At 41.6% G+C, this 24,627-nt stretch overlaps 1 protein-coding gene across 4 annotated transcripts in view; it reads left to right on the top strand.

Annotated features, from left to right (window-relative positions):
* usp7 (ubiquitin specific peptidase 7 (herpes virus-associated)) overlaps positions 1–24,627 on the top strand; it is a 32,339-nt gene that overhangs the window by 5,510 nt on the left and 2,202 nt on the right. For 3 of the 4 annotated variants that reach the window (XM_086058446.1, XM_086058618.1, XM_086058533.1), the window contains exons 4-29: positions 2,483–2,621; positions 3,684–3,772; positions 3,883–3,991; positions 4,112–4,242; positions 10,930–10,984; positions 11,073–11,153; positions 11,402–11,492; positions 11,754–11,836; positions 12,603–12,712; positions 14,418–14,595; positions 15,085–15,229; positions 15,345–15,475; positions 20,557–20,691; positions 21,116–21,217; positions 21,291–21,396; positions 21,631–21,723; positions 21,796–21,863; positions 22,038–22,138; positions 22,226–22,379; positions 22,597–22,664; positions 22,927–23,035; positions 23,596–23,673; positions 23,759–23,859; positions 24,138–24,237; positions 24,321–24,440; positions 24,523–24,594. In XM_086058446.1, coding sequence (XP_085914572.1) covers positions 2,483–2,621; positions 3,684–3,772; positions 3,883–3,991; positions 4,112–4,242; positions 10,930–10,984; positions 11,073–11,153; positions 11,402–11,492; positions 11,754–11,836; positions 12,603–12,712; positions 14,418–14,595; positions 15,085–15,229; positions 15,345–15,475; positions 20,557–20,691; positions 21,116–21,217; positions 21,291–21,396; positions 21,631–21,723; positions 21,796–21,863; positions 22,038–22,138; positions 22,226–22,379; positions 22,597–22,664; positions 22,927–23,035; positions 23,596–23,673; positions 23,759–23,859; positions 24,138–24,237; positions 24,321–24,440; positions 24,523–24,594 — 2,749 coding nt within the window. The remainder of the gene's footprint in view (positions 1–2,482; positions 2,622–3,683; positions 3,773–3,882; positions 3,992–4,111; positions 4,243–10,929; positions 10,985–11,072; positions 11,154–11,401; positions 11,493–11,753; positions 11,837–12,602; positions 12,713–14,417; positions 14,596–15,084; positions 15,230–15,344; positions 15,476–20,556; positions 20,692–21,115; positions 21,218–21,290; positions 21,397–21,630; positions 21,724–21,795; positions 21,864–22,037; positions 22,139–22,225; positions 22,380–22,596; positions 22,665–22,926; positions 23,036–23,595; positions 23,674–23,758; positions 23,860–24,137; positions 24,238–24,320; positions 24,441–24,522; positions 24,595–24,627) is intronic. The other variant, XM_086058363.1, reaches the window with a different exon arrangement.

Here is a 24,627-nt window from a genome sequence, read left to right as displayed (position 1 = left end):
CACCGTGGGCGTCAGTAGAAGACGTGAGGCGGAGCTAGAGTGTTGAGGAGACAATGGCTGATCAAGCCACAATGGCTGACCAAGCAACCGGTTGCAAGCAGCTCACGCTTGAGCATTTTTTTCAAAGACGGAAAGCATCGATCAATACTAAAAAGCGCATTGATGTCGACGATGATGATGACTCCGAGCTTGACGCCAAAGTTGGAAGCCTTGACGCGACCGTTATGATCACGTAGTAAGCCTCACCGGCTAAGCGCGGCTAGCGCTGCTAAGGCCGGAAAACGCGCACAATAACCGACCGGGTACTTCTACACAATCGGACATTCGATCGGGCGATGGAGAGTTGGCATCGACCAATGCAGATTGATGATGATGATGATGGTGAATCCCGAGGTTGACGCCACAGTTGGACGCGGCCTTTATTCTCACGTCATAAAGCATCACCGGCTAGCTCTGCTAACGCCGGAGCTTTCACATGCGGACATTTTGTCTGACAATGAAGAGTACCCCGAGTCCAATGCATATTCATCGGAGGAGCGGGTACAGTCTGATCACGGAGAAGACACTGTTTCTGGACTACGATGCCACCATGAATGGAGTGGATAAAATGGATCAGAACATCTCTTACAACCCGGTTTAGCAACTGAAGGACATGAGGAAGCGAGACGTAACACCACCGTAACGTAACCGTAGCATGATCCTGATATTAGACTTGATGGCAACACACACTGCAGTATATACTTGCTATTCCCCGGAAAAAACGGCCTGCAAGAAAGTGGAGCTTTTGCACGCGAAGAGGCAATCTGTTGTGCAAATGCTGTTGTGTCTCCTTGCACGCAGGGGAGAAAAAACAAAAAGAAAAACTGTCGTTGAAACATCCACATATTTGTAAATAGCACCACAGTTGCACACATTTGTAAATAGTTTGCCAAATTGTTGTCAAATTGTTACACTGTTGAATGTAAATAAACGTATTTTGCTATCAAAAAACACTTTTTCATTCTTGGTGGTAGTGTTTTATAGAAGTAAAGCACTATTTAGGTGTTTGTGGCATCATTCATGGACAAAAAGAAGTGTAAAATTCACTAGAATGCATGAAATAATATCGTTTCACTAAAAGCTTGATTTCGTATTTGAGTTCAAAACAAGCGAAATCGGGTGAAACTAACCATTTTCTATTGTTGATTACTAAAGAACGGAATAAGGTAGAAACAAACTTTTTTTTTCTGATGAAAGATGAAAGTCCAATCTTTCATTTGGTAGTATATGTGTTTCCATAGTCCAAACAGAACATTTTCTGTGGACCTTGAAAGATCAGTCAAAATGCTTAAATCGACTGGCACTGACGGCATCCCTTTTCTGAAAACGTCTGGCAGTCAAATAGTTAAGTTGCGTAAATCGGGGCAAATGTGCGCACTTAGCGACACATGACAAACAAAAAAAACCACAGTCCTCTACTTCGTGCAGGTTATCCGATCCCGCAGCGTGCCTGGTCGACTTACCGCTCGTGAAAGCGTCTGATTACCCTTCTTTTACACTTTACCCAAAAAGTTAGCATATTCCTCTTGTCTAAGCCAGGTGACGGTGCCAAACCACGAATATTTGCCAAGGGTGTGTGTCCTGGACTGGTTAAATAGTTCGTCTGCCGTGTCATCCTTTGTTTTTTTCCAACATGTGAGCGAGCCCGGGGGTAATTCCGTTGTTTTTTTATGCAACTCTGGGGGCAATATAGTTCCGTTTTGGTGCAGAAACAGACACAATATTCCATTCTTCCTCACATCGCGACAAAGCGGCTTGCTTGTTAATGATGCTAATATTTGCTAGCATCAGCATGCTGCTACTGGTAGATGTAAACATTGCTGTCATTGGCCTTAAAGCGATGTTGTTGATCATACTGTAACTGATTGTGTGCGTCACTGGCCACATCAAGGACTGTGGGATAAGTTAAATTTGCATACGGTCATTTTTTTTATTTTTTTTGCATACGGACACTTATGCCTGGTATAACAATATTCCCCCAGTGCAATTTTGACAAAATTGGCCGCGCCAATGTGGCGAGCGTGGGGAATATTTACCTCGCCACTCCCCATTTCACCTCGTCATTTGTCACATAGTGAACGCGGAGCGCGCACCCTGCAGTTACCCCCACACACAACAGACACACACACAGCTTCTAGAAGCATTCATCTCTAGATTTTGTGATTTGTTTCTTTTTTTGTCTCCCCCAGACGAATTACGCTAAATCAAAATATGGCGATTAATTTTTTGTTGGTTTGTTTGGTTAATAGTTTTTTTAAATCAGTTATTATCTATTCAGCCCTATGTTAAATAATTAATGTGTATTTACAGTAAGTGCAGTGTGCTTCTGCCAATGTTTTGCTGATAGCGACTCACGTTGTAAACACCCTGTCCAGTAATGTGAAGAAAAGCTGTTTGACCCAAACCGTTTTAATAACATGGCACCTAATTGTGTTGTCTTCAGGTCATGGTCGTGCCACGCACAAGCCATGCTAAAGATCATCAACTACAAAGACGATGAGAAGTCGTTCAGTCGCAGGATTGGTCACCTGTTCTTCCACAAAGAGAACGATTGGGGCTTTTCCAACTTCATGTCCTGGAGTGTAAGTACATGCACATATTGAGACACTAAGTGGACACCTTTAAATTATACATCATTTATTTGGTGAATGATTAGATTTTTACCTAGTATGATGGGGCGAGATCCAAATGTTGTTTGTTCATCAGTTTTCATTCAATGTTGCACAATGTGTTCACCAGAACGAACTGGACGAAAAAACAACATGCGCTACTTGCGCACGGCCCCACAAGCCTTTGCCGCTCAGTGAGATACAACCAAGGGAATGTCTTCTTTCATTTTATTTGGTGACCATGGCGAAAAAGTTTTCCTGGCTCAAAAGCTGTCAGACTACTCGCACAGGGCCAGGCAGGAGTAGTGCTCAGTTCATTTGAGTGGTGAAATGTTACTGGACATTATTGTGCAATTGCCACATAATAATCAAGGTTGTATTTGGTACATTTCTACATTAGAATATTTATATTTATTTACATTTATTTTCAGAAAGAAAACTTTTGGGGGGGTTTCTGGGGACCAGCCATGTCACACCATTATTGAGTCCTAGGATGTGGACCTCTTACAACTTCACTGTGTGGAGTTTGTAAGGTCATGTTACAGTACTTTTTAACATTTAAGACAATTAATACATAAAACAAATTTGATGCTAATCTCCTTTTTTTTCTTTTTTTTTTTTTCTTTTTACAAATAAGTATCAAGATAATGAATCTATAAAATCGAATCATTAAGCAGAATTGAAAATGGAATATAAATTGTAAATATATTTTCAATTCTCATCCTTATTGTTGAGCCAGCATTGCAATTATTGCAGGAGCCTGTACCAAAAGTGAATCTCTAGAGCTAGGTCATTAATTTTCTTGCAGTCTGCTCAATAAAAAGAAAACATTTTGAAAACTGGAAAATTTATATTAGAATTGATTTAATATTACAAATTTTGCGAAAATCTTGTCTCGTTCTCGTGGACTGAATCTCGTGAGACCTCTCGCCTCGTGGTATTTGCTTTGTCTCGTCCCATGCCTACTAGTTAGTCTTTTGTTTCAAACTTCTGGTGTCTTTGATATAAACCTTGTGCCTGCCATTTGTTTTATAGGATGTCACTGACCCAGAACGGGGCTTTATTGATGACGACAAAGTCACATTTGAGGTTTACGTCCAGGCAGATGCCCCACACGGTGTGGCGTATGTAGCTTTTAATACTCTTTTGGCTCATAGCTGTCTAAGCCTGGCTTTTTAGCAGCGCCGTCTATGAAGGCTTGCTCCATTCAGACATTTGTTTTGTATGTGACCAGATGGGACTCAAAGAAACACACAGGTTATGTTGGACTCAAGAACCAAGGAGCTACCTGCTACATGAACAGCCTACTACAGACACTCTTCTTCACCAACCAACTACGTCGGGTGCGATATTTCAGACTTTCCCACGTCTCTGATAGTTTAAATCTAACACTTTATAAGTTCTAATCATTCTTGTCTTAGTAGTTGCAGTCATTCTGAAGTATGTCAATCCAATCATTGCAGGCAGTGTACATGATGCCCACAGAGGGAGACGACTCATCCAAGAGTGTTCCTTTGGCACTGCAGAGGGTTTTCTATGAGCTGCAACACAGCGACAAGCCTGTTGGCACCAAGAAGCTCACAAAGTCCTTCGGGTAACATGTTTAAACCTTTTCTTTTCTTTTTAGTTGATTGTCTAGGATTAAGATTAGAATTACAAGTACCATCTTTTTTTACACTAGAAATCGCTTTGGTGTATAGGTCATACCAGTCAAAAAATGCATCATGAGGAAGAAACATCAGTCGCTCCGGGGTGTAAGTCACATTCTTTGGGGGGGTTGATTTTACAAAAAAAAAAAAACAAGACCAAAAATGGTGGAGCTCGGACTTTTGCCCAAGGTCCCCGTTTCCTAGTCGTGGGTGCATTCAGAAATACGCTTTGAGAGTGTGCACTACTTCACCCTAGGGCTGGGCGATATGGACTAAAAGTCATATACTGATATATATTGTCTTAAAATCTATATACAATAGCTCGATATACGAGGGAGGGCTTAAAAGTTCATAGGCACAGTATCTCTCAGGAGCCACATCAGCAACAGAAAATCTGAAAATAAACTATACTGTGTCACAAAGGGTTGAATTTATTGCTTGTCATTAGGTGTGGGAGTCTTCGGGCACCTCAAGATTCAATTCCGATTAGGATTATTTATGCATTTTTAATTTATGTATATTGATGCACCTTTTTTTACAAAGCATTTGTATTTGTTTCACCAATCATTAATCACTTTGTGCTACGGATAAAAAAAACAACAACTAGCGCATTGGATCACTGATTTGAGTCGAGGATCAGATCGGACCAGCAAAAAAAATATATTATATGCATTCTCCACCAATGCCCAGATGAGTACAGAGCCCTGACTTTTTAACTGCAACTACATCTATCAGCTTGTACATTATCTTCCCTCTAAACTTGGGGTATGTAAACTTAAGAGCACAACCGTTTAAATGTACAAAAGCAAACTGTCTCTTGATGACACAAAAATGCTTTGAATTGTCACCAAAATTCACATGCACATCTCTACTCATGTCAACTCCAAACTCTTGGTTGGCCCCCGATGTTGACATTTACATTTAACGTTTTCGGGGCCAAGCGGTTACAATGGAACCATCTTTTAGAACCACCTCCAAGGTAATCTTAAAGCACCGATCGTCTGGGGCAGAGTGGGGCCGTGTCCTCACTGTCATCTGATGAGTTTACAGCGATGCAGCGAGCAATTCCCCGCGAGCGAGGGAGAGGCGTCGCCAAAGTCATAAAAATAAACAATCAACATAATAGTGTTTTACAACAATGCTGAACTATATTTACAAATTAATATGTACTAGTGGGTGAATTTTAATGGTTATGGTTAAAAATAAAAAAATAAAATCACAAGCGCACGTCGCTCGCCGGGTCGTGTGTTCTCATTCACTTGAATGAGAGCTTTAGCCACAGCTCGGAGCCTTGTCACTTCCCTAGCCCACTGTCATGTCGGTACCAGATGAGATCGGGCTGCCAGATCGTATCGGGGTCGCCTACCGAACACGTCACGCTACAAGATTATCCGGTTGACGACGTCAAACATTAGAAAGGAAATATTAAAGATGTAACTTAAATGTACGGACTGAAATTTAAAAAAAAAACTAAACAAACCTAAGAATATAAAAGCAAGATATTTTGATATAAAAGTCTCATCACACCAGTTGACCACCGCTCTCATCTGTGCAGCTTGGAAGTATTCCCTAAAATTTGGTAAAGCCATTCCTCCTTTGTCTTTCCTCGCCTGAACTAACTCTTGGTTTTTGGTTAATCCATACAAATTTTGAAATAACTGTTCCAATTTCGAAACGGTTTGGCAGGAATATTAATGGGCAAGGCTTGAAATAAAGGATTCTCGGGATTATGTTAATTTTTATTACCTAACCCTAGAGCTATAATCTAATCCAAGAATTTCCCACCTCGCAATATCATTCCTAATGTCTTCGTCCACCTTGTTATAATTTACATCATATAGTTCGTCCATTTCTTTCGTTAAAGTGACCCCAAGATATTTAAATTCTTTGGCTCCCCACTTTAAGCTTTAGTTGAGTGATACTTAAATGTCAACATTTGTGTATTCTTTGAATTAAGTTTGTAGCCAGAATAGAAACCATATAATTGCAAATTCTTAATCAGTTTTGGTAAACATGAGTTTGGATCCTCCAAGTAACAAATAACGTCATCAGCAAAGAGACCCACCATGTGTTCCCCTCCGCCAATCCGTATCCCTTTCAGCTCCTTGCCTTGTCTAATTAGTTGTGCCAGGGATTCAATAAAGATCGCAAAAAGGGTTGGTGAAAGACAGCAACCCTGTCTAGTAGACCGCTGTAGCTGTATGGTGTCAGTCAGACTGACGTTTATCTTTATGCGCGCAGTAGGTTTTTCGTATAGTGCTGTAAACACATCTGAGTGCCTTGTCATTTAATCCAAACATCTCTAAAACCTGAAATAAGAAAGTCCAATTAACACTATCAAAAGCCTTTTCGGCATCAAGGCTTATCAGTGCTGCAGTTCAATTGTTACGCACAATATAGTCAATAATATGTATCGTTCTCCTTATATTGTCATGGGTTTGGCGCCCCTTAATAAATCCCGTCTGTTCCGCATCAATAATATCACCCATAATATGTTCAAATCGTTTAGCAATAATCAAAGTATATATCTTACAGTTCACATTTAGTACTGAGATTGGTCTGTATCCCGAGCATGTTTCGGTATCTTTACCCTTGGGATTAATTGATACCAAAGCCTCATTCAGATGGGTGGGTGGTATTACCCCATGTTCAAGAGTATAGTTAAATGAGGATTCAAGTAAGGGTACAAGTTGTGCCTCAAATTTCTTATACCATTCAGAAAGCAGAGTTTTTTAATGGCCTTCTCTATTTCTAATCTAGAAATAGGTTATGTCAAAAGCCTATTCTGTGTCGTTCCTATTGAAGGAAGATCTAGTGTGTCAAGGAAAGATTCCATCTGGTCAGTAGTTGTTGACTCAGGTTGACTGTATAGCTCTTTAAAATAATTACAGAAAATAGTTTTGATTTCCCTCAGATCATATGTCCTATTATTGGTTTTTGGATCCCTAATTTTGCAAATCATCCTGTCTGCTTGTTTTGTTTCGTTTTAGTCTCCTGGCCAATAGCTTTGTAGCTTTTGATCCAGGTTCATAATAAGATTGTCTCAAAAACCTAAGTTTCTTTTCCACCTCCATACTATACATTCTATCCAAATTGTCCCTACATTCCTGAATTTTAGACAAAAGCTCAGATCACGAGTGTTTTTGTGTTGTTGTTAAGTATCAAGTAACCTTCCCCTTTCCCTCTTAAAATATTTTCTGTTTCTTAAGAGCTGTCGTTCGAGCTATATTTACAAGCTATATTTACCTCACGACAGCTTTAAGAGCATCCCACAAAATATTAGAATCGACCTTACTATTATCATTCTCTTCTAAATTTATATCAATAGCTTTTTGGGCTTATTCCACAAATGACTTAATGTTTAACAGTCCAATGTTCAGTCTCCATAATGTATTCCGCTTTTCTAATTTTAACTCAACTACAAGGTGCATTTCACATCATCTGATCTAATAAGTCAGCCACACCAATTTCGCACAGCTGTATTCTATACAAATCACTCATAACAGTAAAAAAATATATATATTCTAGCATAACTCTTATTGGGTGCTGAATAGTGGGTGTAGTCTTTCCTGGAAGGGTGTGGCTCCTTCCATCCATCAACAATACCAAATTCTCTCTGTATGGGTTTAAGGCATTTAGTAACATTAGTGGAATTTCTTCTTTTGTTAGTCGTATCTCGTTTGCTATTCATCACCATGTTGAAATCACCCCCACATATCAGCATTCCCTCCATCTCCAAAATAATCCTGTCAAACAATGTCTTAAAAAATCTAATGCCAGTCATTGGCGGAGCATATACATGAACTATATCACAGTTGTATTTTCCAATCTTCCTACCACAATACTAAATCTTCCCTCTTTATCACATTTTTTTTTTTAAATTAAAAATAAATAAATCTGACTCAAGTTAGAGATGAGCATAGTCACACCTCTTCGACAACCTTGTTGACAAATGCTATAGAATACATACTGGTAACCAAACTTTCTCAGTCAAACTTTTTCCGTTTTTCATTTTCCTGTTCAGACAACCTCATGCCTGAGGACCCAGCCCCCCCCCCCCCCTGTTTGTAAATAAACCCGGTGTCCTTTAAAAAACATTACATTTCAGAAAATAAAATGAAATTAAAAGAGAAAAAAATTATATAAAGTAATAATGTAAAATATTTTTCCCATTCCCTTTTTAATTAAAATAAATAAATAATAACAATAAACAAATAGACTAGCAAAATTATAGTATTCAAGCTTAGAATATGTATCGCCATCAGTACAAACACTAGCCCCATAAGCCACCCACAGTTATAACCCAACATATAAACACCAATAATAAAGGAACAATGGCTGTTGATTGCGTCTGAACTCGGTGAGCTTCTCCTTGGCCTGTTGTGCTGTTGTATCCCGCGTGTCAGACCGCTTCCATGAAAACGCCTCCTTCAAACCCTTTAAGAGCAGCTGCGGTGTTCTCCCTCGTAGTTCTCCTCTCCCTTGCAGTTGTAGTCACCTCGATGCCACATTTGGTCAAATCCATGGCCGCCTCATCCACACTTTCGTAGATTCAAAGTCCTGTATCCCAGTACATTCGCATCTTCGTGTACGGCGTTTGAAAGCGAACAACCTTTTCCTTCAATGCTTCTTTTATCGGGCCATATGCCTTCTGCTTTCCCATGACGTCCGCCGTGTAATCGTTGTCAAAGTAAACCCGCCTGCCGTTGACATCAATCTTTTTCCGCCATGCTTCCTTGAGGACCATTTCCTTAATATAGAACTGTAGGAAGATCGAGAAGCAGTTGATGTATTTGGCTTGGGTCCAAGTGCTCGATGCGCCCGCTGTATCTGGAACTCCATGTAATGCGGCAAAACGAGATTCTTTTTAAGTAAAGCACTCACAAAATCAATCATCAATGTTCCTTCTGCCTCCTCCGGCACCCCGTAAATTCGAAGATTATTCCTTCTAGAGCGGCCTTCCAAATCAACAATTTTCTTTTGCATGTCAGCCTTTTCTTTCACCACCGTAAGCAGCGTGTTCTTCATTGATTGGCAAACCGACTATGCGAGACTGCGCTTCAGCGATGTTAGCGTTATGGCTCTGCAGCTCTCTCAAAACTTTATTCTTGAATTCGACGAGGTCGTCTTTCATCGCCCGCTTAACATCAGTCTTAAAGTTGATGAGGTTTTGTTTCAAGTCGGCTTGGAAATCCTTAAACTCCTGGGAGAGAAGCTTTGAAGCATTACATCTTGAGTAGCCATGTTAGCTTCCGCCACGTTAGCCTCATTATCCTCTTCGTCGTCACCGCTGAGTTCGCTGTTTTCACGTACTTGACTTGGCTTCTTTCCAACATTATGACTCCGATTCTGTTTCCCTCATTTCATATTCTTCTTGAGCCAACAATAATGACAATTTGACTTAATTGGAGGTACTTTAGTAAACCGACAGTCAGGAGCTTGCAGTTACACGTCCATCTTGTTCGGTTACGCGGAAGTCTCTTAAATGACATCTTTAATATTTTCTTTCCAATCTTTTGACATCAACCGGATAATTAAAGCCAATCCTGTAGCGTGACTTCATCGGTAGGCGACCCCGATCATATCTGGTACCGACAGCGGTTTTGGCTTTGGCGGCCTCCAGAAGGCTTCGGATGCTGGAGTGTAAAAGACGTCGAGCTGTTGACTCGGAGAGGAGGCCAAATGAATGACACCGAGCTCTCCATTTAGAATTAACTTCGTGTGCTGGTTGTGAAGTCATGATCCCAATACTTCATCCATGGTGGTCCATATGAAATTGTAGATATGGTTCAATGTTTATATGAAAATGTTTGTACCGTGTATATATCGTGTGTTTTTGTTTTGATGCTGGCCAGCTGGCAAACGAGTGTCTTGTTGGTTTAAACCCGTAAATAGCTTTTTCGTCTATATGTGAAAATTTCTGTGCATTAGATGGTCCCTGCAAAAACGGTGGCAGAGACTTGCCACTCATGAAATGTTATGGCAAAATCTGTGAGTGTGCAAGCTTGGACAGTTCGATTGATCCCACCCTTATCCTGCCACGCGCTGAAATGCAACGGAGGCCGGGAAAGTGGCTATAGTTTCTTCTGTAATAAAACGCTACACTATGTTCTCAGAAAAACATGGTTTACATGAAACTTTAGACAAACCAAAGTTTGGTTTGTCTAAAGGTAACTTTAGGCAAACCAAAGTTTGGTTTGTCTAAAGGTAACTTTAGGCAAACTCAAGTTTGTTACTTTTGGTAACTGCCATTACCAGTACTGCTAGTACTGTGTGGCAGTGTGGTACTAGCAGTCTTTGTATTTATTTTTAATTTTTTCACAACTGGCCAAATGAGCATCAGTGTCCATTGTATACTTATTAAATTACGCTACATCGGGTTCTTTCTGTTTGTTAACAGACTAATAACTGTATGTCAAGTAGTAAGCTACTATTAATACATCTACGCAGTATTTTGCAAATGTTTTTCTCAGCAAAACTAAACCTGTACTTTATGTCTGCTCTTGCAGTGTGTCATTGTTCACATGAATGAATGGAGGGTGGGGCTTCAAACCAGAGGGAATTCTGTGTCCTAATCTGTACCAACTGTATCCTAACAGCTCCGTTGTTTTGTGCTTCCATTTGTTTTGCAGGTGGGAAACTCTAGATAGCTTCATGCAACATGATGTTCAAGAGCTCTGCAGGGTGGTGAGTTCTCTCAAAACAACTGTGGTAAATATCTGTGTGTATGTGTTTTGTTGCTGGGAATGAATATTCTGGTTTATGTGCATTTCAGCTCCTTGACAATGTGGAGAACAAAATGAAAGGCACTTGTGTTGAGGGAACCATCCCTAAACTCTTCAGGGGAAAGATGGTGGTATGTTTTCTCTCTGCGTCATTTTCTTTAACAGTCTTCTTGTTTGCAGTTTAGTATTGGTTAAACAATTTTGCCAATTGCCTTGAGAGTATGAACTACTTTGACAGTAATTAGGTGCTAGCAATATGTATGGGAAAAAAAGATGTTAAAGGAATATGAAGTCTTCCAAATAACCGTATTCGTGGTTGCAGAAAATTGGGCTTCTAGGCCGTTACGGTTTCATAAATTATGTATGTGTGTTTCTGCAGTCATACATTCAGTGCAAGCATGTGGACTACCGATCAGAGCGGATAGAGGATTACTATGACATCCAGCTTAGTATAAAAGGAAAGAAGAACAGTGAGTATGAGCATACCAACCTCTGGGCTTTTTTTTTTTTTTTAACTGGAAAAACGGTGTACCAAGATGTCATGGCTTTTCCAGTCATACCTGTTATTCCGTAATTAAATACAAAGTAAATGGTGACAGCAACCTAACCCTAGTCATTGTCGATCTGTGTTATTTTTAAAATCACCAAAATTGATCTCTTGATTTTTAATCTCACCACTGCTTCATGAATGGTTTCATGTCTAATCTCATGAACTCTCCTCCTTTCTCCAGTATTTGAGTCATTTAAGGATTATGTTGCAACTGAACAGTTGGATGGAGACAACAAATATGATGCTGGAGAGCATGGCTTGCAGGTAAGGTTTAATTGTCACTTGACCACAATCATTTATTCCCAGCTATGTCCTTTGCAAATTAGTTAATCCATGCACTACTTGAGCCCAGTGTTTCCCAACATCTAATATGGCACAAATTTTACATTATAATTTTTTATTTTTTTATTGGATACAATAAAAAACTGCGGCTAATACAAAGGTGCGGTTTATCCATCAGATCACAATGAGGCGCACTATAAAAGAAGCGCAAAAGTGTCAGGCAGAGCAAAACGAACCAAGTGAGCCCAAATACAGTAGGAGAGACAGAACGAGAGTGAGACAATTTGCACCATCATTATGGAAAATAAAGTAGCGGGAACCTGGTGCGGTAACATAAAAACAACCTGCGGCTTAGTCGGGTGCGGCTTATATGTGTAGTATTCCCCAAATTTAGCTAGCACGGTTTATAGTCAGGTGCGCCTTGGAGTCCAGAAATTATTGTATGTACCTTCTGCCATTTAGTGGATGAACATTTCATAGTTCTGCCAGTCACTATATTTAAATGCCATAGATAGGATAACAAAGATGAATTACTTGTGGTTAATACAATTTTCGGACGTATTAAGTGAAATTGGATAATTTCCTGTGGCACACCCGATGATCTCTCACAGCACACTCGGCTGCTGCACAGTGGTTGGGAATAGCTGCTCTGGCCTAATAAGGGCATCCTACAATCTGTCATGTGAGCATTCAAGTCAAAATTCAGAATGTGAGGTCCTTACCAGGTGCTTGCTTGTTTGGTCTGTAGGAAGCTGAAAAAGGAGTGAAGTTTCTCACTTTCCCACCAATCCTTCACCTGCAGCTGATGAGGTTCATGTATGATCCGCAGACTGACCAAAACATCAAGATTAATGACAGGTACAACATTTAGAAGAGACATGTTTACCTGTTTATCTCACACCATTTTATTATGGTTTTTTTTGTTTGCTTTTTTGTACTTGACATATTCTTTGTGTACATTACAATACGTTACACAGCTCACGTGAGCCACTAGATAACAGTGACACATTTTCATTTTATTTAATGCAGATCAGCACATTTGTAGTAGTAGCAGCAGCATCACTTCACTTCATTGTGGAGCAAGATGCTGCCCTAATGATTATTGTAACAATCCACTGTGACACTAGCTAAGCATACATTTGTTTTGTTTTGTTTTTTTGGCAGTTTTTTTTTATTTTGCTTTTTCCCAGCTTGTGAGCCATGAGTCATTCTTGTGATTACCTTGAAACCATAGAGCAGGGTCTATGGATTAAATTTATTTCAGGGCTCTAGACTTGGTCCAATTTGGGCACCCATGTATCCGTGCAAACGGCTTTTAAAGGGGTGGGGAAGGAATATTTTAAGGTTGGATTATGCTTGACGCGTGAGCGCTCCGTATGAAAATGAGACATACGGAGTCTGGCAAGCACACGTTTTGCTGCCCTCAACCTCCACACGGCTTGCCCCCGCTGTGGTCGATATTCTCCCAGACTATAGGCGGCAGTGAAGAGTCTCTGCGGCATATGATACACACTTCACCATCACAATAGATGTCGAAAACATCACATCAACCACCCCCAAAATGGTGTTTGCTTGTCCACCATGTTTTTCCGCGCAGACCATCCGCGTAGTTTACACATTCTCGTAAGTGTGCGGTGCAGAAAATGTAGGAAAAGCGGATGCCGCGTGGAGGCAGCTTTTGCATTTTACCACGTGGAGCCATGCGAAGCTCGCGGACACGTCAAGCATAAACCATGCTTTACTGACAATCTATACATCTGTTCCAAATGTTTCGGACCAGAATCTGTTATACAAATTTGTTCTCTCTCAACATGTTATTTATTGTTCATTTTATGTTATTTCAATGTTCAATATTCTTGACAATAACAAGTAGGGGGGGTGTAAATTGCATAGTACCAGGTGATTTGATCCGTATCTCGATCAGTGTCACGATTTGATTCGGTACAGATTAATCTCGATACGAATCTACGGTGGGGGGGGGGGGGGGGGGTGATTTTGTTTTTTGTACTCAAAGTTAGAAAATACTCATCAGCGAACTTGTGCATTTGCACTATAAAATTTGTATGAAAATGTATGTATTTATCTGATACTTCAGGCTTATTTAAATAAAATATTAAGGCTTAATTTCCATTAATATAACTTAGTTCCATGCTTAAAGTGCAAACCCAAACCCTAAGTAAGACGTTTTGTTGAATATTTCCATAAAAAATTGATATTGAAACATCGATTTGGCCGCAAATTGAATCGATACGAGAATTGCACACTTTAATAATAAAAAATAATAAATTGGGTGCAACCAGTTCAAAAAGATCATCTAGAGCCCTGTATTTGGCCCAGGCAATCATCAAAGTTGCCCATCTCTTCTTCACAGTGTTGACATAATCAAGAATGCAAAGCCTTTGAGGCACAGTTTAACTTTCGTCAAGCCTGCCTTTGTTGTCTTGATAGTAGACTCTTGTTTATTACTTTGTTGATCTTTTAAGCTCTGCTTTTCCTTTCTGTGGTGTTCTGTTTTTCTTCTGGTAATATTCCTAACGTGTCAGTATACTTTTGTCTTCCATAGATTTGAGTTTCCAGATCAATTACCTCTTGATGAGTTTCTTCAGAAGCCAGACTCCAAGGACCCGGCCAACTACATCCTCCACGCCGTGCTCGTGCACAGTGGGGACAACCATGGCGGTCACTATGTCGTCTATCTTAACCCCAAAGGAGACGGCAAAGTCAGTGTCAAGGAACCAATAGTGAGGACATTTTTATTATTTACATTTCACCGAAAATTCTGTGATTTTTGTATTTGTGTGTGAATTGTTAGTGGCTAATGTATCTGCTGTATTGTTTGATGATGAATTTCCACTATTTGAGATGCAGTTAAACAGAGTTTGGCATTCTGTCAACATTGACGGAAGGTCCTCAATCTGTTAATAGAGGAGACGGCCGTTTTGTTGCTGATTGATGAGAAACTTGGAAAAATATATATTTTTTTATAAATGAGATAGTTGCTTGAGATGCCCATAATTGAAACTACTCCTCAATAAAAGCAACTTTGCTTGCAAATTCTTATGCTTTGTCACCAGCAGAATATCACTGACAGAACATCAGCCACAGCATGATTTGTAACAAATTTTGAAAACATCTGGTAGTCACTTAACATATGTAAAATGGGTGCCTTAAATGCTCTGTGCTCTCTTCTTCCTACCCACCCTCCCTGGCTGTTCTTTGCTCTGCTGCAGTGGTGCAAGTTTGATGATGATGTGGTGTCACGCTGCACCAAGGAAGAGGCCATTGAGCACAACTATGGTGGACACGACGATGACCTCTCTGTTCGCCACTGCACCAACGCATACATGTTGGTCTACATACGGGAGTCCAAGCTGAGTATGTAACACAGAATTTATGGAGTTCAGCCATTTCCCATGCCCCTTGGACGGATGCATAAGAAAAAGAGAAAGTAATGGGTTTAGCCAACACACCCTTTTTCCGTTTGTCCTAGGTGAGGTGCTTCTACCGATGACTGATGTGGACATACCCCAGCAGCTGGTGGAGCGACTGCAGGAGGAAAAGAGGGTCGAGGCACAGAAGAGGAAGGAGCGTCAAGAGGCTCACCTCTACATGCAAGTTCAGGTGGGAAAGCAAGAGAAGTCTTCACATGGTTGTATTATAGACATGTCATCTGTCACCAGTCACCTTTTAATGGCTCATGTTTGTTTGGCCTCAACTGTCAACATGTCTTTCTCATTTGAGCTGCTTATCGTTCACTTTGAATTAGAAACTAAATTGTGCTATAGGATGTGTTGACACCATTTTACCTGAAAGGCACCTATTGATGCTAGTTAGCTAATAGTTAGCATTGTTGTTATTAATAGTGGTTCGTGCACATGCTTGCTTGTTTTGGTTTCGGATGGCGAGCTCAAGGTCATGCCATCATTACAAAAGGGCTGGTTTATAGGGTGGATTTGAATGAGTTGTTTGCTTTGAACTAGGGATGCACCGAAATGAAAATGTTTGGCCGAAAACCGAAAAATTATTTTTAACTTTCGTTGCATTTATTATATTTAATAAAAAATTATAATATTATTATTAAAATATGTATTTTTAGCACTGGCATTTTAACAAAGCACAATATAAATTTAAATATGCCCACACCGCAGACATGTTGGCTAATGGTACATTAAACATCAAACGAGGGTTGAGTATTTCCTGGTGGTGCGATTGCACTTTATAGTCAATGTAGTTCACGGAGGCAAGCGCCGGGCAGCGCACTTAAAATCGGCACATTCACATATTCACCAACGTTTAAAAATATATAAATACATTTGTTTGCACCAGCTAATCGACTTCAGGAACGGACTGCAAAGTCACACACAGCGTACTGTACAGGTCTGTCGCCACCCGGAGATAGCGGTAAGTATTTCCGCGTTTAAAACTGATAGCAATATTGCTAGCATTAGCTAAAGTATTTAGCACGGCCGGTGGAAGCGTTCGAGAGGCTCTTAAAAAAAGGGGGGGGAAGGCGCTGCATGAGAGTGGCTCACCTGTACTGCAGTACACGGCAGTTCTGTCTTTGTTCAACCCGCTTAAATGTTGTACACCAAGCGCCGCCCCTCTCCTCCGGTGTGCGCAATGACCCCAGGAGCTGCTGCAACCAGCTGGTGCAAACTCACAGTGAAAAGCCAGCAAGAGGAGAGGCGGACACTCAGCCCCCGGGTTCGCTGTTTTATTCAAACAGACGCTTGCTTCCTTGCAGCGTTTTTTTTGCTTGCGTCACCACAACCTATTTCGGCCATATTCTTTCGGCTTTAATTTTATTTCGGCCGAATGCCAAATATTCGGCGCATCACTACTTTGAACATGTTGCCTTTAAGCTGTGTGAAAAGCGCAAACAAATGATCAGGTGTTTTATGTACGTGTAGTAGTAGTCACCTGAGACCTTTTGTTTAGGGACATTTTTCTCAAACTTTTTAAGGATTTCACTAGTTTCAATATGTTGGAGTTTGCACACCCCTAAGAAACATAAAAACAAAGCATTTAAGGCAAGGCAATATTATTTCTATAGTAAATTTCATACACAAGGCAACTCAATGTGCTTTACACAAGAAAAAACACAACACCTACAAGCATCAGCAAACAGTTCACAACATTCAGAAGCGAAGCAGAGAAAATAAAAGTATCTTACAAAAATTGCACCAAAAAAACCCATTAACAATTCGGCATGGGACAAGATCTCGTACAACGAGATCTCGCGGGATTACAACGCTTGCTGGGTTTTTTGCTTGTTGAATAGGGATGGGAATTGAAAACCGGTTCTTGTTGGAAAAACGATTCCCAGTGTTTAAATTCTTTGGCATTGTTTGCTAAATGCCCTAGAAACATGGCGCCTAACATACGAAAGTTTGACATTTTACAGGAAGAGAAAATCACGGGGCAACTTGATATTTTGATCTTTGTGTTAATCACTAAAATTAGGGTTTTCCCGATCACACTTATTTGGGCCCCGAGTCGGTCACCTCATTTTGAGATCGGCCAATTCCGAGTCCCGATCCGATACTTAAGTATTTTATTAACCCATTAAGGCCGAGACCACGTGACCGAGCTTCTACTGTTAAAGCCAGGAGCGCATGACCGCGCTTCTCCCTTTAAACCTGGGAGAGTGGATATGTCATTTTGTTTTGACCAATCAATTAATGCCGACAAGTCCTCCGAGGTGTGCCCCCATCGACTCACGGATCATTAATCACATTCCAAATCGAACGCCCGTAAGGTGAGGTGAAGAACAAGAATATAGGTCGGCGCAGGCGCGGAGACGTTCAACTGGTTAGAGCTGCTCGCTCGCTGCGGCCCGGCCGGGTGCAAATAGCACAGGAGGCCAGCGTGAGGGAAGGCCATGCGTCACGTCTCCCGGCCTGCTTACCGACCTTCGCCCCTCCACATACACACGCACACACAGATTCAAACGAGAGCCAGAGCTTCCCTTAATGAACACTCATCATGTTCTGTTGATTTCCCTTTACTTCCAAGTGTAAGGTTGTCCACGCTTCTCGTGTGTCATTATCCAATCCATTCCACTTAATCATGTCGAAAACGTCCTTATTAGTAATGATCACTGTCTGCTGCTAGTAACAATTAGTTAGCTGTGGCCGCGGTCCAGCTAACAGCAGAAAGTCCCAAGCTATATTATCTAATAACAGTTCCTGGTTGTCCGTGGATGATGATACTAATTTAATTGGCAATACTAATCCTCCACCCATGTTGAATTGTAGGAAACAGCATGATGAGTAGAGAGAGCAAGTGTGGAGCTGTGAGTGTAGACAGTGAGAGTCTAAAAATCATATAGAATTCAATATGGATTTAATATTATGAATATGAAACATGTCAGTCAAGGTGCATCATTTTAGACTAATTTAACCAGAGCATAATGAGCAGAAAGTGGAGATATTTATACACAAATTTAAGGCGGAGTTATAGCACGTCATACACAAGGAAACTTGGTCTGCTTTATATGAATAAAAGTACAATATTTTAAAGCAAAACAAAACTCAAAAGAACTAAAAGACACATACAAAGTACGGAAATAAACGTTTACATTTTCGAGATAACTAAAATTAGTAAATAAAACTTAGTGTAAGAAAAATAATTTGGGGTTAAAAACTTTGAAAGATCTCAATCATAGATAGGCATGGTGAAAAGCATAGTTTTTAACCCAAAATGAAAAATATTCACACTTTAATCTATCTTTCATATTTAATTTAGAAGTCATTGAGTAATATTTTCCTTCTAGTCACATATGCACCGAAATGTAACATGTGACTTCAGAAGTATTTGGGAGCAAACGGTTACTGTGCTTTGAGCCAAATTCATGTCATTGGCCTTTCTGTTGATCAGTTAATATTTAATGTATCTTAATTGAAAATGATAGACTCACTTTATGACAACACAGTTACCTTTTTTTGCATACAGTTTTTCGTACACTGTAGACAATGTGTACATATATATATTTTTGGTTACTTTTATAAAAATGCTTCATGTGTTTGTGTACCATATTAAAATACTGACGGAAATAACACTTCAAGTGTAATGATGACTTTAAATTTTACACAGTATTGTATTCCTTTTATATCTGTGCATCTCTTAGGGCAGGGGAGGGCAAACAACCCCCCCCTCGCCCCTTCCATGAAACCTAGTGGACGCCTCTGATCAGTGCCATATGCAAATTTAGCTGTGCCAACGCGTGCTACTGGTTGGTGGGCTGGTACTCTATTCGCGGACGTGTTAGGAGTTGGATTCATGTGTCTTGCTTTCACAAATTATGCAAATTAAGCTGTGCGAACGCCCCCTCCCGATTGGTGGACTTTTTTCACGCTCGCTCATGTTTGGCTGCTGTCCTCTGCTTCCTCGAGCGTCAGTGTTTACAATCAGAGCAGAAACCCGTCAAACTCGTTTTTTTCCATCTCATAACGCCCGAGTAGCGAGGTTGGAAGAGGTAGAAATATTTTGGGGAAATGAGGGGAGACTGAATTTCTACTGTCGCCACAAATGTCAACTTTATGCTTCACGTTTCAAGCGTGATTCAATTAAAGACAAAATAAAAAGTTATGTTACTCAAAACAGCTTTGTATATTCAGACGTGTCAGTAATCTCCCTTCCAAGCACTCTCTCCCGCCCGCGCAGAGCGCATATCAAGCTTTTTTCTAAAATATGAATCGGATGCGTGAAGATGAGCGTTCACAGTGCAGACTCATCACACACATATCCGATTTATATCCACATACGAAAGAGGCCCAGGTCGGGTGTGAAAAAATCGGAATTGAGCTGCAGTGTGAACGCAGCCTAAGTCAGGTGTTCAGGTGGCAATATAATTGTGAGGGTCTCAATGTCGCCATTTTCAGACGAATTTGTATAGTTGTATGAAATAACTCAGCTTTGAGCATTTATAGCTTATACTAGTTTTACATTATAGAAGACAAGTCTGACGTGCTGGAGTTAAAGTGAATGTTGCTCTCAAAAGTGTTAACAGGTCAGAATGAGTGTCGCTGACATGGTGACTGTATTAGCTGTCAGTTCAACTTAGAACTTTTGATGTTCAAAAGGGTCTTGTCAGACTGTGTAAGCGAGCCGTCTGCTGTGGACAGTCAACCGCTCTGTTTGTCATCATTCATGCTACAGAAACTTAAGAAAGGAAAGGAAAGCATTGCCCTCTGATCATCATCATCACTTTAATAGAACTGTTAGCAGAATTAAAAGCTGCTTTTTACACAACCATTTTTTACATTCCAAATTCTTATATCCCCAGAAAGTGTAGTAAAAGTACAGTATTACTACTTCACCATTGTGGTTTGTTGTTCCCCATCCAGTGATTTTAAGATCAATAACATATTTGGATGAAATGTTAAGCAGTCAATTATTCATTTATGAAGTTATAGTGTGCTTCATTTCACAAGTTGACAGCAAGTCAAGAGAATACTGTGCAGATGTGTGTATTTGACCTTAAACCTTTGTGAAAGTTTGGCACTTAGTTGTTTTCAATCTGGATTCTTGTTAAAAGCGGCAGGTTTTATATGTATGCCAAGTGCTATGCAGTCCATTGGTAATGGCCCAAGGAAGCGCATGAACCACACTTAGTTCATCTACTGACTTTTGTCGGTCTGTGAACGCTTTGTAATCTGTGTACATTGTATTCATCCTGTAGCTTTCCCCCACGTGTACAGATGGTGACAGAGGACCAGTTCTGTGGTCATCAGGGGAATGACATGTATGATGAGGAGAAGGTGAAGTACACAGTCTTCAAAGTCCTGAAGAGCTCCACGCTGCAAGAGTTTGTCCAGAACCTCTCCCAGACCATGGTGAGGAATACTCTCAGACCAGGAGGCCAAGCTGCAATTTTTATCACTCTATTTCGTGTTGCACTGCAGAAATGCAGGCATACCAATATGCATCACTATGAAGCATGTGAGCTCACTCCTGTCTGTAATGAATCTCAACATTGTTTTGGTGTACTGGGAAAATGAGAGAGTGCTCTCAGACATAAAATGGACCTTTATCTATTATACATTACACCAGCAAGCAAGATAAATCGTCTTTTATGGAGTGCACGACTCAAACAAATTGTGCCCGTTCACACAGTGAAAAGAAGACATGCTGCTATCAGATGGCTGCACACACACAAAGATGCCGCTGTTTAGTCAACAGTCTAATCCGTTTGCATTACACCTGCACTTACGTCACGTTTTCCAATTGCACTATGAATGTAAACTGATGTGCTTGCAGGGTTTCCCACAGGAGCAGATGAGGTTGTGGCCCATGCAAGCCCGCAGCAACGGAACGAAGCGGCCCGCTATGCTCGACTACGAGGCAGACTGCAACAAATCGGTGAGTGATTGGGAGGGTCTGCTTTTCTGTATCGTTGATTGCGGCTTGTCATTTACTTGGCATTTTCTTTCAGATGATTGGCTTGAGTGACAATGAGAACCCGTGGACAATTTTTCTGGAGACGGTGGATCCCGAACTGGCAGCCAGTGGGGCCACGCTACCCAAGTTTGACAAAGATCGTAAGTTTCGGTCTCACGTTTTCACTTTTAATGTGTTCGCATTCAATTTGGATCTATCTTTTAATGACCAGAAGTATGAGGTTCCTGTCTTGGGTCCTGAGCCTGAAGTTTGGCATAAGCTGAATTTAGACAATATGGATTGTTCTGTGTTGAACTCGCTTGACCTCCATGATGAAAGACAATATCGTCACTCAGCATTGTTTTATGAACCTCTCGTCTGTCTCGTCCTTTCAGGTGATGTCATGTTGTTCTTGAAGATGTATGACCCTAAAACACGAAGCTTAAATTATTGTGGACATATCTACACGCCTATATCCTGCAAAATAAGTAAGTAGCAGCCTCATTTGGAAAACTCTGCATGCTGCATCTAAAAGTGTGTTATGTATTTCTGCTCTCCAGGAGACCTGCTACCAGTCATGTGCGAGCGAGCAGGCTTCCAGCAGGAAACTAGTCTTATCCTCTATGAGGTGATGTATTTCCGTAGCACGCACTTGTCGGCACAGTCCATCCTCTTTCTCACTTTGCTCCGTTTTGTACCAGCGGTCTCTGACATTTAGCACATTGTTTTCTCACAAATGTAACACAGCAAGCAGCACGTCTTCCAAAGCACTACATGTCCCACAATGCCTTGTTCTTTACAGGAAGTTAAGCCCAATCTAACGGAGCGAATTCAGGACTACGACGTCTCTCTGGACAAGGCCCTGGATGAACTCATGGATGGGGACATCATTGTCTTCCAGAAGTAAGCAGCGTTGTAAAATGCTACGTTGTGAACCAGATAAAGAAAGCCACACGTTCTTGACGCGTCCATTTTCCTTCACTTACGCAGGGACGACCCAGAGAACGACAGCAGCGAGCTCCCGACGGCCAAGGAATATTTCCGGGACCTCTACTACCGAGTAGATGTCATCTTTTGTGACAAGACCATCCACAATGACCCGGGCTTTGCGGTCACGCTCTCCAACCGCATGAACTATTTCCAGGTAGAGCACTGCTGAGAAAGTGGGAGGGAGGGAGACAACAGCTGGTTATTTTGAGTGACTTCAAATCAATTGTTGTGGTGCGGCGAGGCAGAATTCAGACAGTGGGCCTGTCATTGCTGTTGTGGAAGTGGAATATAAACAAACGCTTTGTTTAACAAAGTGATGATGGTGTGCTACCTGCTAGCAGTAATTCGCATGTGATGTTTTTGTGTGTCAGGTGGCAAAGACGGTGGCCCAGAGGTTGAACACTGATCCCATGCTGCTGCAGTTCTTTAAGTCACAGGGGTAGGAGGCTCGTCTCTCGCACACACACGCACACACGTGCACGCATGCGCATCATAATAATAAGCGGCCTTGCATGTGCTGTCATTGACACGGTTGACTTTGATGACATGACATCGAAATGTTGCATAACCTGTCCCCCCCCACCTTATTTTGTTGTCTCCCCTCTTCCTCCCACCTCTTTCTGCACTTTCCTCCATCGCCGCCGCCCTCTGCCTCGCCCTTTTCTCCATCCTCCCCCCCTGCCTGGTGGTGTGGTGGCCAGGTACAGGGACGGTCCAGGGAATCCGCTCAAACACAACTATGAGGGAACGCTGCGGGACCTGCTGCAATTCTTTAAGCCTCGGCAGCCCAAGAAACTCTACTATCAGCAGGTGACAATTTAGTGCGTTTGGGGGTCTTGCTCAATTTGAATGCTTGCAGACCAGATTAGTATCCTCATCCTCTTTGGCATCGTACAAATTGGATGCAGCTTTGTTATAAAGATATGTCCATAAAATGAGCTACCTTTCAACACTTTCTTTGCTCGGCATAGAGGGGGTTGAAGATCAGTTACCCGCCGTGCCTGCACAAAACATCAAAGTCAAAGTCCTCAAATCGAAAACGAGGCGATGAGATTCCACTGTACATCATATCTAAAAATAGACGTGCAAATTCCATTTTTAACCGGCGTGGGCACTTTTTTCTGGGAGTCCTTCAAATAGACCTGATGTGATGTGATTGCACAAAAATGGGGTCACGAGTAATGGGTCCATTGTTGCATACAGTAATTACTTATAAGGGCCACGAGATGGTGACAAAGCCTCACATGAGCTTTTGGCCCAGAAAAGTGCACATTTTCCATTGAAAGGTGCAATCAGTTCGCACGCACACACACACCCCACTTGTCTTACATAATATTCATGAAATGAATGTCCCCCTCCCACACATGCAGTTGAAAATGAAGATCACCGACTTTGAAAACAGGAGGAGCTTTAAATCCATATGGCTCAACAGCCAGTTCAGAGAGGAGGTAAGCAAGCACGCACGCACGCACGCGCACACATGAACACGCCGGCCGATGCATGATGTGAAGCGTACAGCCTTGCTCTCCGCAGGAGATCACCCTCTACCCTGACAAACACGGCTGTGTGCGCGACCTGTTGGATGAATGTAAAAAGGCAGTGGAGCTGTCGGAAAAAGGCTCTGAGAAGCTCAGGTATGTCCACTCACCCCGTCACGAGTGTACAAGCGTGTGCGTGTGTGTGCGTGTGTGTGTGTGTGTGTGTGTGTGTGTGTGTGTGTGTGTGTGTGTGTGTGTGTGTGTGTGTGTGTGTGTGTGTGTGTGTGTGTGTGTGTGTGTGTGTGTGTGTGTGTGTGTGTGTGTGTGTGTGTGTGTGTGTGTGCGTGTGTGTGTGTGTGTGTGCCGTTTTCCTGTGCTCGGACCCCGTTTGCTGTGATGCGCATTAATCCACCCTCCCTTCGTCCTCCCTGCAGGCTGTTAGAGATAGTAAGCTATAAAATCATCGTGGTGCACCAGGACGACGAGCTTCTAGAATGTTTATCTCCGGCTGCCAGTCGCACCTTCAGAATAGAGGTGTGTATGTGGAGTCCGTTTGTTTTTGTGCACCACAAATGCCCACGTCTAACGCACTCCATGGATTGCTTTTGGCCATCCAGGAGATTCCTGTGGATCAGGTAGATCTGGACAAGGACAGCGAACTGCTCATCCCCGTGGCTCATTTCCACAAGGAAGTCTTCGGCACGTTTGGGATCCCCTTCTTGCTCAAAATCAAACAGGTTGGTTGCTGTCTGGTGTTTTGGTTGTGTGTGTGTGTGCGCCATCGTCCATTTTCGTTTCATGCGTCTGCCCTCGCGACAGGGTGAGTCTTTTCGGGAGGTGATGAGGAGGATCCAGACCATGTTGGACATCCAAGAGAAAGAATTTGAGAAGGTACGACCATCTCCCTTTGAGCTACTCAAATGG

The sequence above is a fragment of the Leptonotus elevatus genome, chromosome 1 (assembly GCF_054856555.1).
Source record: "Leptonotus elevatus isolate MCC_2025b chromosome 1, RoL_Lele_1.0, whole genome shotgun sequence".
In the NCBI taxonomy this organism is placed as follows: domain Eukaryota; kingdom Metazoa; phylum Chordata; class Actinopteri; order Syngnathiformes; family Syngnathidae; genus Leptonotus; species Leptonotus elevatus.
The sequence above is the reverse complement of the archived record's forward strand: the minus strand, read 5'-3'. Positions and strand labels throughout refer to the sequence as shown.